The 16851-nt window shown below is 40.7% G+C and overlaps 3 protein-coding genes across 7 annotated transcripts; 1 reads left to right on the forward strand and 2 right to left on the reverse strand.

Moving 5' to 3' along the window:
* Nucleotides 1-214: 214 nt before the first annotated feature.
* e4f1 (E4F transcription factor 1) lies at nucleotides 215-4690 on the reverse strand. Of its 5 annotated transcripts, none has more exons than XM_025064773.1 (14): nucleotides 4527-4690; nucleotides 4203-4324; nucleotides 4045-4117; nucleotides 3714-3886; nucleotides 3382-3502; nucleotides 3144-3296; nucleotides 2692-3044; nucleotides 2372-2611; nucleotides 2177-2285; nucleotides 1879-2093; nucleotides 1590-1797; nucleotides 1357-1520; nucleotides 1157-1219; nucleotides 215-988 (listed from the first exon to the last, which is right to left on the reverse strand). In XM_025064773.1, exons 1-14 carry the CDS (start codon nucleotides 4666-4668, stop codon nucleotides 611-613), a joined length of 2514 nt encoding a protein of 837 aa, XP_024920541.1. In that variant the 5' UTR covers nucleotides 4669-4690; the 3' UTR covers nucleotides 215-610. The 5 variants fall into 5 exon arrangements, with proteins under 5 accessions (XP_024920541.1, XP_024920542.1, XP_016896303.1 ...); XM_025064774.1 differs by having other exon boundaries at nucleotides 215-985; nucleotides 4527-4689; XM_017040814.2 differs by having other exon boundaries at nucleotides 1599-1797; nucleotides 4527-4686.
* A 451-nt stretch (nucleotides 4691-5141) lies between these two features.
* Nucleotides 5142-8396, forward strand: narfl (nuclear prelamin A recognition factor-like). The gene is made up of 11 exons (XM_008329900.3): nucleotides 5142-5286; nucleotides 5710-5805; nucleotides 5891-6034; nucleotides 6120-6249; nucleotides 6333-6467; nucleotides 6637-6755; nucleotides 6861-6990; nucleotides 7067-7139; nucleotides 7224-7361; nucleotides 7519-7676; nucleotides 7772-8396. The coding sequence occupies exons 1-11, from the start codon at nucleotides 5221-5223 to the stop codon at nucleotides 8011-8013; spliced, it is 1431 nt and encodes a 476-aa protein (XP_008328122.1). The 5' UTR covers nucleotides 5142-5220; the 3' UTR covers nucleotides 8014-8396.
* Nucleotides 8397-11156: 2760 nt separating this feature from the next.
* cbx8a (chromobox homolog 8a (Pc class homolog, Drosophila)) lies at nucleotides 11157-14131 on the reverse strand. Its single transcript, XM_008329896.3, has 5 exons — nucleotides 13930-14131; nucleotides 13750-13793; nucleotides 13263-13328; nucleotides 12731-12797; nucleotides 11157-12471 (listed from the first exon to the last, which is right to left on the reverse strand). Exons 1-5 carry the CDS (start codon nucleotides 13996-13998, stop codon nucleotides 11626-11628), a joined length of 1092 nt encoding a protein of 363 aa, XP_008328118.1. The 5' UTR covers nucleotides 13999-14131; the 3' UTR covers nucleotides 11157-11625.
* Nucleotides 14132-16851: the final 2720 nt, after the last annotated feature.

A 16851-nucleotide genomic window follows, 5' to 3' on the forward strand; every position in this document is an offset into this window, starting at 1 on the left:
GTAGCATTTCATGGAGTTGAAAAATGTGTATGGATAATTTAAACAGAGCCGTAATCTTCACATTTAGACTAAAAAACACTACATAAATCAAATTTGGTATTCAATATTTATTTTTCAAAGCCACTGGGAGCTGCATGAAAAAGCCAGATGCAGAAACGGAGCCCCGGGTTGCCCACCATCCCCCCAAAAAACACAAACTAAGCTGCAGACAGTGTTTTAGTAAAATAGCATTTATTTGATGCAAACTCTGCTAAATTCACTTGACCACACATTATCTGCCATGCCATTAGGATGCACAGTGATGGACAAGCGTAAAACATCACATTCAAGACGTTTCATGACACAGCAGAATGATGCAAAGTATTTAAAAGACATTTTAATAATATCTAACATAACAAAAAAAAAATCTTCCAGGGAGTGAAGACTATTAGTTTCATAGTTAGCTAGCTTAACGGACACAGTGCTTCTTTTTCAGTAAACCATCAAAAACAAACATATAAATCTTTACACCTCATCAACACTTTGGTCATTGTCTTTTAACTATTCAAAGTCCATGAACGTCTGCTACAGAGGCCCAGATCGTAACACTTCAGAACCCATGTCCTCTTTGTCATACGATGACAGTCTGAATCTCCACCTCCTCTGGGGAGGTGATGACAAACTCCTCCTGCTGCTCCACCAACTGGATTTCCTCCTCCACCGTTCCCTCTGTAGTGACCATGGTAACAGTTCCATCCACTGTCTCCACGCTGCCCGACGTAGCCAGCAGCGTGCCATCACTGATGGCAGAGGCCAGGGTCATGGCCACCTGCTCCGTCAGACTCTCGGGAGTAGCAATGGTGATGGTATCGCCGCAGTCGGAAATGGACGGACCCTCCTCGTTCTCCTCCACATTTCGTACGATAATCTGAGGGCTGCCCGTGGAGCCTGCGCCCCGTGACTGGTTGACAATCTGCTGGACAACTTTCATGATGTGGTTTTCCATCTGCTGGGTGGAGGGTTTGATTACAAACACAAAACACAGTTACGACACAAAATTGTTCTTAAAATATTCTAATCAAAAGTCTAACAGTCTCTTCACAGACTTCAACCTGTTTTTCAAACTCATCTTTGTGAGGTTCTTTGTGTGTGTGTGTGTGTGTGTGTGTGTGCTGACCTCATTTTGGCCATCTTGAATGAGTGTGACCTCCTCTCCCTGTATTTCCTCCTCTGTCTGAGTCTAAACACATTGGGAAAAGAAAATCAAAGACTGTTGATTACAGAACTAAACACATTTCATGAGGCATTCAAGAAAAACAAAAAACACACTTCTCCTTATATTTAAAAACCAAACACAGCCCCTGCAGTAGCTCTTACCTTGATGATATACTCCTGTGTGTCTGCCACTACAGAGGAGAACTCCACCAGAACAGCATGAGGGTCTTCTGAGATAATGGCTGCTGTTGTCAGGCCGTCCACTGAAGTCTGCTCCTCTGACACTGTGACCTGTTGCTCACCAACGTCATCCTTCTGACAACCTCCTGGTGCAATTAAAACCAGGGTTTGGTTAAAGGACACAAAGTTTAAGACTATTACTTTATTCTACTCACCACACTGACCTTTAGCACGCAGGTGGCGATTGAGGGTCCCGTGCTCAGCAAAGCCCCGTCCACACTTTGGGCATTTAAAAGGCTTCTCTCCAGTGTGATGGCGAATATGTCGCACCAAAGAACCTTTCTCCCTGAATCCTCTCAAGCAGAATTGACACACATAGGGTTTTTCCTCACCATGAGTTCGCTGATGCACTTGCAGTGCATTCTGGGTGAGGAAAGGTCAGGGTTAGATTTCAGCATTGCACATTATGTGTTGGACATGTACAAAATTTTGAGACCAACTCACCTTAGTCTTGTATCCTTTGTTACATTTGGCACAATTGTATGGTCTTTCATCGGAGTGCGCCCTCATGTGCTCACGTACATGTCCAACTGTTTTGTACAGTTTTCCACATTCTCCACACTTGTACCTCCTCTCACTGACATGAACTTCCATGTGTTTCTTCAGCAGGTAACCAGTGAGAAACTCCTTTTGGCAGAAGCACTTAAAAGGCTTATAACCTAAAAAACATTTATAGATATATATTTATTTCCAGATAATCAAAGCGGTGGTGTCTCATTTATAAGTTTTACTTGCATTTTACCTAAATGGCCTTTGACGTGAAATCTGAAGTAATTTACCCCTTTAAAGGAGCGATTACAGTGTGGACATGTGTACAATTTTGTTGTTTGACCATCTTTAGCAAGTGTTTCCTGTAAAATAAAATAATACATAAAAATAATTTTACTAAAATGGCATTGAAATTATAAAAAAAAACACATCAGCTGATTGTTCCTACCGTCGTGGACATCTGAACCAACTCTTCAGCTTTCATCTGGATCTCAGTCATCCCCTCATCAACATTAGGACACTCAGAAACCACTTTTGTTGTTTCCTCTGTTTCCTGTGACATCTCCGCCACCACAGTTTCCTCTGTCTCTAGTGCAATGCCCGAGTTAATGATGGCCTGGCAGATGAGGTTGTCACCAGCGGCTGCCGCTGCAGCTAGAGCTTCAGCCTGAGACTGGTCTACTACCACCTGATTGGAAGAAAAAAATTCTAGAATGTAGTAATGAGCCTATATCATATTTTCTACCTGTCCACAATTTCTCCACTCACCTGTTGCTCCTGCGTTGTTCCATCCACCTCCATTGTGAAGTGGACCTGATGCAGGACCTCCTGAGTACCAGCCTCCACCACACTGACTACAGCTGTCTGAGCCTCCACCATCTCCTGAGCCTCCACCATCTCCTGAGCCTCCACCATCTCCTGACTCTCCACTATTTCCTGAGCATCCACCATCTCTTGAGCCTCCACCATCTCTTGAGCCTCCACCATCTCTTGAGCCTCCACCATCTCTTGAGCCTCCACCATTTCCTGACTCTCCATAATCTCCTGCTCTTCAGGCTGCTGCCTTTCCACAAGCACCATCTGTTCCTGGCTGTGCACTGCAGCTTGTTCACCATCAACACCTGCACAACACAATTAAAAGTCCAAGTCAACAGACAGTCGGTTAGATTACAGCTTTTTTGTTTACAAGATGAAATATTTTATTTTAAATAAAATCTTACCTTTCTGTACACCATCCTTGCTGACCAAAATTTCTTTGTACTGTACAAATCGAATCTTTTCTGTACACGGTGTAATAGCCTTAAGGTGTCGGGTGAGGGCGCCGGATTCTCTGAAAGACTGGCCACAGAGGGTACAGCGATATGGCCGTTCATCTGTAGTAGAGGTAAAAATAAGTTACAGTAGTGCCATCATCGTGTCGAACTGAGATGACTTTATTGCTACATTTCTGCTATGTACCAGTGTGTCGACGATTGTGGCGAATCAGAGAGCCTTTAGTGCGAAATGACGTCCCACAGAGGTCACATGAGAAGTTCTTCAGGTCACTGTGGGTTTTCAAGTGAGTTTTTAAAATGTTGTTCTGTTGAAAAAAACAAAAACAAAACAGTGTTAAAATAAGAGTGTTTTTACCTGAACTTGCAACAACTGGTAGAAACAAATAAAACTGAAATTTACATAAAACACAACAGCTAGTCAATTCATTATCAAAGAAGCTCAGGGAGGAGTGTGCATGATACCATATACTATAACATATTTTCGATATATGCAAACCATTGAAAGAAGACACTTACAGTTTTAAAAGTCTTTTCACAAAGTTGGCAAACGTAACGTCCGTCAGGGTTAATTTTGTAAACAAGTTTCTCACTGTCAGATGTGGATCCTTCTGTACCATCTGACTGATCAGTAACTTTGGGAGAAGCGACTTTCTTCCTGCGACCTCGACCCATGACACTCCTAGTTTCATCTGTGTTTAAAAAAGACCTTTTAAAATCACATCACAGATTAAAATAATTATATATTGAGTGTCAAGTGTCAGTCTCAGTGTCCATCCCGTCACAATTAAAATCTCGGAATTCACAATGTTACCAGTGTAAATATTACATTGGCAGATGTAGAGCTTACCTAAAGTGTTCTTCGGTTGTTCATCCTCAACTGTTTTCACCTCAGAGGCGACTGCTCCATTAGTTTCAACCACCTACAAAAATTGCAAAGACCAACATAAGCAATTTTCTCTCCAATGTAGAAATCATTCATATTTATTCCAATGGAGCATCACCGACCTCCTGGTGGTCTCCTCGTGTGCTCGTCTCCCGCCTGCAGCTTTGGTGCTGTTTGTGCTGAATAAAGGCCTCCAGAGAGGAGAACTCTGACTGACAGCGGCCACATTTATGTACATCTTCATCTACCGACACACAGACAAACCGACTGTGGGTAAGACAGATTCACAGAGTCTGTGTTGCTGTGAATTCAATGCTCAGAAAAAAGCAAATGCTGCTAAAGAAAGCTAGCTGTTAGCAACACTTCACGGTGAAAAAAGACGTAGTTAGCCTAAGCTATAGGGTGTAACCTGTAAAAACGTGTGAGATTTGGTATAGACGACTAACCTTCGTCTCCCAGTGTGGTGTGGATTGTGATTGTCTCGCTGCCGTTATTCGTTTGCTCCCCCTCTGTCTCTGCCGTATGATTATTTTCTACATTCATGTCGTTCCACTTCTCCGTCTCTGTCGCAACGCGGATAGAAAACATGGCGGATTTACGGCCCCTGTAGTCATAACAACAAAATGAACGAGCGTGTCACTGGCACATACAACAATAAATGCACCTTAATTATATTATATTTTTTATTTATTTAGTTTAAATAAAGTATAAATAAAAGCTTCTTCCATTTAATTTACACGTTTACTTTATTTTGTGTCTTTTATTCTATATTTGTAGATTCATTTGCTTTTGAGTTTGAAAACTATTAGTTTTACTTTTAAATTTGATTTTACAAGAATAAATAATAAAAATAATTAATAAAAATTATTTTATATGTCACTTTATTAAAGTTGCACACTGTGTTCTGAAAATAATTACAGGTAAAAATGCTAAATTAAATAAAATAATCTGCACAATTATGTCAAAGGCCACATAATAATATCTACTTATATCTGACGTAATTTACCCCATTGTAAAATGTTATAAACTAATTTAAAACACCTCACACACACACATACGTGACAGACAGACGTTTGACGTTTTACCCAGATAGCTATTCACGACAGAAAAGTAAACAATGAACACTTTACGGCAGTAAACATGGCGTCGCACTTCAGCGGTGTGTTACAGTTGACAGATCTGGATGACTATATCACTCCGTCTCAGGTAGTAGAATATCTATAATACTGTCTTTAGCTACATTCACAAATTTGTATTGAGATTAAAGTGTCAGGTAAACGGAAGTCACGTCTCCGTCAGCTTCCAGTCCTTTCCTTCGACACCGTTATGAAAAAACAGAAAAATACGACAGTTAAAAAGCAATCTAGCACAGAGAGGTTCATTTCAATGCGTTTTATATGCTAACAAAGCCTCATGAGCAGAGACAACACACCATCTTCTCTCGTGATGATATACGCCTAAAGTTTAGCATGCTGCTAACGTTAGCTTTGCAATGACATGTAACCTTTGCTTTATTAAATGTGAATTTAACCTCGATATACGCTCAATTTATTTGCATTTTTGTAAATAACTGGAAAATATTTATGCAGTGTATTTGATGTTTTATTTGTTCACATCATTGATTCTCAGGAATGTGTCAAACCAGTCAAAGTCGAGAAGAAACAAGGCAAATCCGTGGCCAAAATTCAAATAGAAGATGATGGAAGTTACACCCAAATCAATCAGGTGCATTATTCAGCCAATAAAATTTTTTGTGGATAAGTCGTCTTTTTTTTTTCTAAATTTGATTTTATTCTGTATTTATTCTCAGGTTGGTAGTAAGACAAAGCTGGAAAAAGCAAAGATCACTCTGAATGATTGTTTGGCCTGCAGTGGCTGCATTACGTCAGCAGAAAGTGTCCTCATCACACAACAGAGTCATGAAGAGCTTTTTAAAGTGCTACAGAACAACAAGGTACAGGTAGTTACAAGTGTATATAGTTATGAATCCACCTCTTCTTTCAGCCTTTGTAACAGGAGTGTAAACATTTGTGTGTCAGACTGACTTAAGCAAACAGAAGGTGGTGGTAGTGTCAGTGTCACCTCAGTCCAGAGCCTCCCTCGCAGCCCACTATAACCTCAGCAGTAGTGAAGCAGGCAGAAGACTAACTACTTTTCTGAAACACATCGGTGAGTTCAGATTCCTTTAGAAAAGTAGTTAAAGAAAGAAATTAAAAATTTCACTTTCACAAATTTTCAAAATCACTCTTCAGGTGTTCATCATGTGTTTGACACGAGCTTCAGTCGGACCTTCAGCCTCCTGGAGAGTCAGAGAGAGTTTGTGGAGAGGTTCCAGAAAAAGGACCAGGACAGAAAAGTTCTTCCAATGCTGACATCTGCCTGTCCAGGTATTTCCTCCAATACCTGTCATGTACTATTTAAAAGTACTATTAGTTATTTTTTTTCTATTCCATCGTGAAATAAGTGTTGTCACTGACTGTAGTACAACACTGCTATACTTGGTGACAACACCATCATGTAAATGTACTTCTTTTAACATGTGTATGATTTGCACAGGTTGGATTTGCTATGCTGAGAAGACACACGGGGAGTTCATTCTCCCATACGTTAGCACAACACGCTCCCCTCAGCAAATGATGGGTTCACTGGTCAAATGCTATTTTGCTGAACAACAGGTAGGGGTTTGTTAAAGAAAATACTATTTTTTATTATCCACTTAAAACATGCCATAAATGTATGTTCTGTAGACTCATGTACTGTATGTACTGTGTTGTTCTCAGGGCTTGAGTCCAGAGCAGATCTACCACGTGACAGTAATGCCCTGCTTCGACAAGAAACTTGAAGCTTCAAGGTCAGACTTCTATTTGAATGAAGCAGAGACCAGAGAAGTGGACCTGGTCATCACCTCAGGTACTTTTGTACTTTGTTATATTTTTGGTGTATATTTAAGGGATATTTTAATCCTAATTTTCACTGTTTCATGAAGGGGAGGTTCTGAAAATGTTGGAGGAAGAAAACACGTCCCTTCAAGATTTGGAGCCTGCCAGTCTGGACACAATGTAAGTTTGTTGCTTCTTTTATGTTACACCATAGAAGAGCATTATTTTGAGAATGAGGATTAGATATGATTTTATACTTTACAGGTTCAGTCATGTTAGTGGGGATGAGTTTTGGAGCCATTCTGGAGGTGGATCGGGGGGTTACCTCCATCATGTCTTCACTTATGCCGCCAAGCATCTGTTTGGAGAGGAGGTGAAAGAACTTACCTACAAGACTCTCAGGTGAGTTTCCCTCAGTAGGATTTAGAATGAATGACAGTTGTCTATCCTGGATCAGAATATGGTAAAAAAAACATTTTATAAAATAAATAATTGTTTCAGTTTGCATACCTTCTGGTTTTTATGTTATTTAAAAAAAAAATCCATCTCCCTGCTCCAGAAATAAAGACTTTCAAGAGGTGACCCTTGAGAAGGATGGAGTTGTTCTGCTAAGCTTCGCATCTGCATATGGGTTCCGTAACATCCAGAACCTGGTTCAAAAGCTAAAACGGGGAAAATCTCCGTACCACTTTGTTGAAGTGATGGCTTGTCCTTCAGGTAAGGAGCACATCTATCTGTAATGAAAAAAACTTAAACTGACAATGCCTTTTGGTACAAACACAATTCTTTCTTTACTTTACGCTGATATTCAGGATGTCTAAACGGTGGGGGGCAGATAAAGGCCTTACCTGACCACAACCAAAAGGATCTCCTCCAGAAAGTTGAGGAACTCTACAAGGCAGAGTGCCCCCTGACTCCAGAAGAGGACACACGTGTGGCTGAAATCTATCAGTCCTGGCTCCACAGTGTTGGAGAGGAGCGAGCCAAAGAACTGCTGCACACACGGTACCACGCAGTAGAGAAGCAGACGAACGGACTCATCTTGAAGTGGTGACGAATGACTGCAGAACTGTGGAGGAACAGAGCTGTTTGAAGCACCATAAAAGGCTGAGATTTTTAGTGATGGGACAAATTGTCTGAACCAAATTATGTGTATTAACTGAGAAAGTAATTTTCTTCAACATACCATTTTTTTAAGATTAAAAAAATCCATGTGTTGCAGCTGTTACAGTAACAAATGTGAAATGAGTTCATACAGAATATATAATTGTTAATTTGTATTATTAAACCAGATACGTATAAATGTGTATATTAAAGGCTGATTTTACAGTATGTTATCAGGCAGATTTACTTTTGTAATATTTGATTGTGAATTATCTGTATTACAGACACTGACAGAATAATCCAACTGATTTATTGAATAAATACTGAAATAAACGGTGTGAGTTTTCTGTGATAAAGCAGCAATTCATAGTTGTCATGCACCCTGCCGCCCTGCCAACATTCTGTACTCCATTATCAATAAAGCAGCAATTCATAGTTGTCATGCGCCCTGTTGCGCGTACATGTTTTCATGAGTGTGCCTGGATGTAATTTGCAGTACATTCATAATATTGGAATTTTAGGTTTGAGTAAATACACAGTAAAAAGCTGAATGAATCTCAAGAATGTTAAATCTTAAGATTCAATTACAATTTAACATAAAGCAATATTTAAATAAAAAACCTTAAAGAGCCTTAAACGTAGGACCACAAACGTGACTCGAAAGTTGTGAGGAATTGTTTGCAAAGCCTCTAGTCTAAATGGTGTGATTATTATTTTTAAGTAAAAATATTTAAAGAACTTACAAATAAGGTAACACCACTTAGAACCGCAGCTATAGTCAAGTCATTTTTAAAAAAGTGGATAATAAATGGATGCATGTGTTTGTGTGCCTGAGCTCCATCTAGTGGTGATTTTGTGCATCAAAATCTTTTTAACAGAAGGCTTTCCACCCTCAGCAGCGGGAGAAAGCTATAACTCAGCAGCTGCTTGTATTCTAAATAGATACACAGTCAGATACGTCACCAGCTTTAGCCAATAACCATCCAAGGAGGCTAAAATGTACTTCGAGTGCAAATATGATTTTGGCACTGGTTCAAGGTGTTGTTTACGGTTATGTTGGCGACCTCTTGTGGAGGTGAAACGACTCCTTGTCTCGGAGGGCTGCACACACGGAGCTTCTTGTTGTGTTTAACTTCTAAAAGGCCAGAGGCAGAAGCAGATAAAAGGGCCGTGGTTTGTGATGGATATGTCTTTGAGTTAATTGCACTCACATGGAGAAATGCTCCAGATGTTGACTCATGCAGCTCCAAGGAAAATCCCCCTGCTGCTCAAATCACTCCAAACTTAAAAACGGGCCTTAAACTGATTAAATATCATCAGCGGATGTCAACCTAGATTAGGAAATACAGTCATATTTGCAAAACGCTTGCAGTTGTTATGACTGCATGTGAAAAGGGGGGAGAGTTTTAAAAACAAGACCTTACCTCCGCCTCTGCCTGAACAATGAGGCAGTTGGACAACGCGTGGCCGTGACGTCCCGTTGGTGAAAGCTTTGTCAGTGTATAGCATTAAAACGGAAATGAGAGGAGAGGGTCTTCTCTCATTTCCGGGTGGATGGGTGGATAAAGACACCAGTCAATAGAAAAGATTTATAAGAAAGGCTGGGAGATGAAAAGTGGAACACATATGGTTTGGTTCGCAGATGAAAAAAAAAAACAAAAAATAAAAATAAAAAAAAACCCCGTACATTTAATGACCTTCTGCGCTCCACAGAATCCGTCCTATCTATAGAAACCGCTGCAGCCTAGACAACGCAGGTGAAGCCCACATGTGCGTGCTGATTGGATGTAATTATTTACTAATGCTGTATTCTACGGCTTAAATCATTATTTACCTGACATTGTGTGACATTGCCGTATCGTTTTGCACAAGTACAAAAAAAGGATTTCTTTACACTCTTATGTATTTACATATTTATTTATTTATTTATCGGGATCTCTGACCTTGGGTCTAGTTCAGTTCAGATCAGTTCGGTTCAGTTCGGTTTGAGTTTAATTTATTCAGGCGCTTGTATTTTGTATAGTTTGTATATTGGGGTTTGAAGTTTTATTTATTTATTTTTATTTTTTGGCCTTGTTGGAGCAGGTGTCACAGGACAGGTTGGCCTGGAACGGTGTGGAATTTTGGGGTTTTCTTCTTTATCGCGGTCAACATGATGTTGATGTTTCCGGAAAATTAAATAGGAAATAAATTGAAATAGAAAGAGAAAACGTCTACATGCATGTTTGCTCTGGCTCCTGTTGTCTGTCGTGTTTTATTCACCCTTGAAAACGCTGACCCATTATGAATAACTGTCAACATGATTGTAGTGTTGTAAAATTATGACGACAGGGATTACAGTACTTCTTCTTCTCTTCCTTTCGGCTTTGTCCCTTTTTTCAGGGATTGCTACAAAATAAATAAATAAAAGGAGTTTACAACAATACAGTACTATAATGTCTGTATTGACTCCTGGGTCTTTCATATATACAAATTTAACTTATATGATTATTTTCATAATCGCACGTTTAATGTGTCTCCACACAGGCCTTCTGGGTAAATGTGTGTCATATTACTTTTAAAAAATAAATAACAAAAGCTCTACATTAAAACGTTTGAAATTGTACTTCACACAGTTTCTCAGCGCCAGTTCTCAGGTCTGTAATTTCAGTCCGCTATAATTTAACTGTAATTACTAACAATGTCTGAGATAAACAGGTTTTAACCATAAAGGATGACGATGAATGAATGAAGAAGAACGGGTTCAGCCAGTTTTACTAACATTATACAAATTATTACATAAAAAGTGTCGCTCATGAGACTAAAGGTCAATGACGGTGGCTTTATTTAAATAAAACAACTCATTTACATATATATATATAAATAAATGTATCTTTCCTCGTTCGGGCCTTCACTGTTTGACGAAGTCATTCCCAGATGTCAGTTTTGTTGTATATACAGTGTACACATACAGGCCTGTATATTTGAGTTCAGTCCAAAAATAAATAAATAAATAGATAATGTTTAATACTTGACTTGAATATTTTTTCTTTTTTGCTAATTTTTCGTCTTGACCTTTCACCAGGCCCATTCATCAAATAAAAAACGGCACAATTTACTCTCCAAACATATTGTTTTAATTGTGACTCAAAAACGTATATATAACGCATACAAAATTTATTTCAATGCTGTGGAACTCGTGGAGGAATTTATATTCCCTAGAAAATACATTTTTATCTACATTAAGTCTACAGTTTTTAATCGTCTTTATTTGTTGGTGGTGAAAACATGTTCGTACAGAAACTTTTTTTTTATTAGACATGGACTGGAAACGTAAAACATCCCCCCAAAACAACTGTTCCTAATTGTGTAACACTGTTTGAACAAAGCTGCTACACCGTTTCAAATGTCAACAACATGACAGCATCCGGGTCATTTGTTATTTTTATTTTTTTTTTCAATTTATTTTTTCTCCAACAACGTATTAAATATGCGCATACTCACAGGTTGTAGAGTAACATATAAAAATATAGTAATACAGTAGGTACAGTATGTTAGATGACAATGACGTCACGGGTGTCTCTCATCTTTTCTCTCTGAAAAAGCCCTGGTCTGTGCTGCTCTCTCTGATGGTCACCGTCAACAGGTTCATGGTCACGTCTGTCACCGTCACCCGGTCCAGGTTGGACAGACTGGGTCTCCACGAGGACGCCGCTCGCGCAGGGAAATCACACGTGGACTGTGACTGTGGAGCACGGCAGGACATCTTCACCTGGTGCTTCATCTTCTCGGGCTGGGAGACACACGTCCTGCGCAGACTCTCGGGCCTGCTGTGTCCCCTCGGCTCGCTTGTGCGCATGTCTGGGCTGAAGGCGCAGGTGTAGGCCAGAGCTGCGTCACCGGGGAGTCTGTGTTCACCGCCGGGTTTGGGTGTGATCGTGGTCTCCACCTGGAACCTCTTGGTGAGCTGGATGAGGCTGCGGTCAGACGCCTCCTTCACTGTGTGCTGATGGTGCTGATGGTGCTGATGGTGGTGGTGGTGCAGACGTCGGCTGCTGTTGGACAGATCGCCCTCCTGCACGGACCTCGCCCTCTTCGTGTCCGGCTCCGCTGAGCTGCTCTCATCATCTTCATCGTAGTGCAACTGCAGCTTCGGTTTGCGCCCTCGCTTTTTAGGGAAACGACCCAGTTCTTGGAGCGTGGAAGCGGCCGTGGGTGGTGTCGCTCTCGGCCTCCTCTCTGGTTCTGGTGGTTGGAGGTGGACGCTTTCTCCTCTATTGATGGCGCTCGGAGGGAAGATTGTGGGAACCACGGCGCGTAAACCCTCCCGGGCTCTGGGGGTTTTAACTGGCTCCGGGACCGGATAGGAAACCTGGATCCCTCTGGGAGCCTCTCTTCGGAATTCATACGATTTTTCTTTGGCTTTGGCCTGAGGAAAAAGTAAATAAAGTGAATGAATAAAATGAGTTCTCCTGAGGGAAAACTTGAAGGTCTGACTCCGGACCAGAAGATATTTTTAAAGTTAAGTTTTGAAAATGAATGAAGGGCAACAAAATTTAAATATGTTACAAAAACCGCCGGATAATTACGGCTTATAATTGAACCTGATTTATGTAAATTAGAGCACAGTCAACTTCTTCTTTTTTGTCTTAGGAAATGAGACAGATGTCATTAGACCGTCCACCCACCTTCAACAGGAAGGTCTCCGGTTTGGGTCCCCGCTTCTTCGGACCGAACTGCTCTCTTTCACGTTCCCTAACAAACAAAAAACGAACAGCAAAATACAAACAAACAAAATCAACATAAATGATTACCTTCAAAACTTTATTTAATTTTTTCCGTTATTTTCACGCTCAAAAAAGAGTCGGTCACGTGTTCTCAAATTTTACAAGACATTTACAACCTATAAGGACAAAAATAGTCCAAATAAATTCATTTACTTTGACAACCTGTTCGAGTCCGGGGCAGACCACCAGCCCCGCGAACACAACTTCACACTTCAGCTGTGAAAAGGCTCAAACCTTTTACTTTCACGCGTTGTTTGCGTGTCCTTTAAGGATATGTGTTTTTGCAGCGCACGGTGCTATTCCGTTTTGGCACAAAAGCAGTGGTGGAGGGGAGCAGAGAGAGAGAGAGAGAGGGAGAGACTGAGGGAGAGAGAGAGACTGGGGAGAGACTGGGGGAGAGAGGCCTACTGCTGCTGCGCTGTCAAACCCTCACCTCTCCTCGAAAGCTGCGAACAACCGTGCGTCCAGAATGTTTTCCTCCGGCTCCCAAGTGCTGTACCTGCGTCACACACAACACAAATGACAAGAGTTGGACCCCACACTCTGGTCGTCCTGACCCGCTAACACGAACGTTGGCCCCACTTTGATCTAAGCATTTCTGCTGCGCACATACGCAGCATGCATTCTCCGGGCTACGTAGCGGACGGTGACGCACCGTGAACCCGGCCATTGCTAACGCTACAGCTGGGGAATTTGAACACAAACATCCCGTCTCTTTAGCGCCACACTGCAGCGGTGATAAACCGTGCCGTCAGAGCCGGGCTGCGCCGCGCTGCATTTCAGGCTCAACATGGAACGAATAATAATAAAAATAATAAAAAAGCCCTCCATGAGCTGAGTAACGATCAGTGTCTGAGGTGCAGTTGTGCAAACGGCCAGGATGGAGCGCTGTCCTCTCCAGACTCGTCCACAATACTCACTTCTTCGACCAGCCCTTCCATTTCACCAGATATTCCCAGCGACCCTGCAAAAACAGATCGAATCAACACAGTTCGATTATCAACACAACGCTTGATGGCGCCGCGCAGATATATAGTTGCGTAATATGTGAGGAGAGACAGCCTGTGTGAGTGTGTGTGAGGGGGGGCAGCAGCGAATACCCGTCTGATCCTCCGTTTAATGATGGACTCTGCTGCAAAGACGCTCTCACCCACAGCGGAGAGCTCCATTCCTCACCATGCACCTCCGCTGTCCCTGTCTCTTTAATTATTTTATTATTTTTGCTCTCCCCTCGTGTCCTCCTCGGGTTGTTTAATTCCGCACATCCCATAATACGCAATCTGAAGAGGACGTCATGACGTCTTTCTCTGTTGCCAGGCACCGCGGTCGGTAGGACGGACCGCGGTGCAGCGCATTGGCTCGGTTGTTGCTACGTGCTCGGCTTTTCCGAGCGCGGGGGAGGAGTCCCGCTGCTCCGGCTGCTGCACTGGAATCTCTGGCACAGCAACCGAGCGAGCACAGTCACGGGCTCCCGGAGCGGATCCACGGAGCCCGGAGGTCCACGAGGGGGTGACGGGCCACCGAGGTCGGGCTGGAGGAAATAATAGAACCATGACTTGGAGGAGCAGTCCAGTCAGCAGGACAGGGCTGTGGATATTAGTCCTATCTGTGCACACTAACAAATAATCACTGAATCCGAATTTGTTTAAGAAATAAAATAAAATAAATAACAAATATACATAAAACGTTTAAAATCACTGATGCTGGCTCCTGTTGGGAATAACAAATATACATAAAACGTTTAAATTACACGTTCATTGATGCTGGCTCCTCCACTCAGCTCCACTCAGACCGGCCTGCAGGTCCATAACGTGAACATGGGTTAAAATGTCACTTCACTGTAATCTGTGACAATTGTTCAGATTAAAAACAGTGTAATCTCATGTCGAGCGGTCCAAAAGTCACCACAGCCTTAAAATCGAGTCTTCCTGTTACTACCGTCCTTAGAGTCAGTCCAGATTCTCCAACGTATAAGATATATATTTTTTGTTTTATACAGAACAACATTTAAGAAATTAATTATTTTTAAATCATAATTTTATTAATATTTAAATAGGTGGAGCCCGATCCTCCGCCCATCACAGGGCCACACATGGAGACAGCCAACTATTTGTTATGGTTATGGTAGGAGTCAACCTAAAAATAATAATAATAAAAAAAAGACTTGTTTTATTTTTAGTTCCTGTTGCGTCTATTTTTTCTGGCGCATGCGTGTTGTCCTGGGTGGGGGCCGCAAATTGCAAATTGTTTTTTTTTTTTTCAAAAAGACAAACTTTCTCTGACAACAGGAACACGCGCACGAGCACGCGACGTTTAACATGTGTGGTTTTATTTTTTCCTCTCATTGTTTTGCAACGCAAAATTTAGTTGTTATCACGCACTTTGAATCCTGGGAAGAAAAGAGATGACAATAGACGAGGTGTTCAGTTCACCGGAACATTCATTTACATTTTTTTTAAACTTTTGCCCCGACGTTTTAAAGGTGTATAAAACAGAGAACAAAACTCTACATTAGCACTGTGGGTTTTGGGCGTTAGTTAAAAAGCAACACTTTTTTTTAAAAATCTGTCGGGTTTTTTCTATCAGCGATATAACGTAATATAATATTTTTATCGCGGTACTTATTTTATATCAAATACTATTTTTCCATAGATGAAAATCGAGACACAATAATAATAATAGTCACAACAATTATGATAAAAATAACTACATTTATTTAAAAATATAATAAATGTGTTCACGCTGTGAAACCTTCTATTTCCGGTCGTTTCCTACATTCACCAGATTCACATACGAGCTGATGAAACTCACTCAAATATCAACATCAACAGTGAATTCTCCGCCGCAGATTCGGTAAAGAAACATGACTGACTCTAACGTCTGGACCTTGAAGTCACTCAGGCCTCTGTTTACCCGCAGAGCAGGGTCACGATGGAACCATCTGGAAAGTTAGGATATTCTGATGAAATCCTCTGAACAAAATGAAAACAAAAAACAATTTGGAATTTAGATAATTGTAATTTTCAGAATTTCTTGCTTTTGTTCCATTTTTATATCTACAAAAACAGCAGAGCAGACATCAAACTGAATAACTATTGTTATCTAAAATAAAAACATTAAAAATATTTTTTATACAAAACCGGGATCATAAAAACAGGGAAGGAAGCGTTTGTCATTCAGGTTATTTTTTATTTTTATTTAAATATTAATTGAATCCATGATGGTATTTTAGATTTATTTATTCATTAAATGTTAATACACGTCATGTTAACATTTAAATTGTTACTTGTATATTTTCTTTATTATTATATTTTTTATTTATTTATTATTACATTTATCTATACCTTTACTATAACTGCTCAACCTTTATAGATAATTTGTTGGGATTTTTTTTAAACAAAAAACAAAACGAATACTATAGTGTTTATTCAGCCAGTATTTGTTTCATCTTTGCAAATTTAACCGATGAAGGAAGATCAAATTTGAAGAATAAGATTTTTTTTTCTATAGAGGCGCAGGTGAAACCGGGGCGGAAATAGAAACGTCAACACAGAAACGGCGGCAGTAGAAGAGAAGGAATATTCACAGGTCCATACGGACAAGTACCTCGTCGGACAGGGGGGAGACGGGGGAGGCAAAGAATGGAGGGAGGTTGAGTAGAGAGACGGGAGAAGACATGGACCTGGACACAGTCAAATAAACCCTTCAGATGCTACAGACATGGCGGCAGCTTTATCGACTGTGCCCAGTGTAGACTGATGATTGGTCACAATTATACACGGGCAAAAATTCAATATAAAACATCGGGTGCGGAAAATAAAAGTTTTTTGTTCGGTGATTAGTCGATTGTTAATTAAAACAAAATAGTGTAAAAGTCTGTGCAGATGGATGTTTTTAAAAGCGCACAGTGAAAAAGACTTTGTCAGCGTCGTTGTAAGAATTTATAGAGATTTCTATAGAATTCTATAGAATCTATAGAATTCTAGAGTGAACATCGTGAAACACTGGGCTTTAGGTGTGGG

The sequence above is a fragment of the Cynoglossus semilaevis genome, chromosome 17 (assembly GCF_000523025.1).
Source record: "Cynoglossus semilaevis isolate Cse_v1.0 chromosome 17, Cse_v1.0, whole genome shotgun sequence".
Lineage (NCBI taxonomy): Eukaryota > Metazoa > Chordata > Actinopteri > Pleuronectiformes > Cynoglossidae > Cynoglossus > Cynoglossus semilaevis.

Excerpts from the sequence above, each read along its gene's own strand:
- narfl (XM_008329900.3), top strand. The coding sequence starts at position 5,221 with ATGGCGTCGCACTTCAGCGGTGTGTTACAGTTGACAGATCTGGATGAC. Across the intron at positions 5,287-5,709 it reads ACTATATCACTCCGTCTCAG|GAATGTGTCAAACCAGTCAA; the intron begins GTAGTAGAATAT and ends ATTGATTCTCAG. Across the intron at positions 7,362-7,518 it reads CTTACCTACAAGACTCTCAG|AAATAAAGACTTTCAAGAGG; the intron begins GTGAGTTTCCCT and ends TCCCTGCTCCAG.
- cbx8a (XM_008329896.3), bottom strand. The coding sequence starts at position 13,998 with ATGGAGCTCTCCGCTGTGGGTGAGAGCGTCTTTGCAGCAGAGTCCATC. Across the intron at positions 13,794-13,929 it reads TTAAACGGAGGATCAGACGG|GGTCGCTGGGAATATCTGGT; the intron begins GTATTCGCTGCT and ends CTGTTTTTGCAG. Across the intron at positions 12,798-13,262 it reads TTCGCAGCTTTCGAGGAGAG|GGAACGTGAAAGAGAGCAGT; the intron begins GTGAGGGTTTGA and ends TTTGTTTGTTAG.
- e4f1 (XM_025064773.1), bottom strand. The coding sequence starts at position 4,668 with ATGTTTTCTATCCGCGTTGCGACAGAGACGGAGAAGTGGAACGACATG. Across the intron at positions 3,887-4,044 it reads ACAACCGAAGAACACTTTAG|ATGAAACTAGGAGTGTCATG; the intron begins GTAAGCTCTACA and ends TTTTAAACACAG. Across the intron at positions 3,503-3,713 it reads GTGAAAAGACTTTTAAAACT|AACAACATTTTAAAAACTCA; the intron begins GTAAGTGTCTTC and ends TTTTTTCAACAG.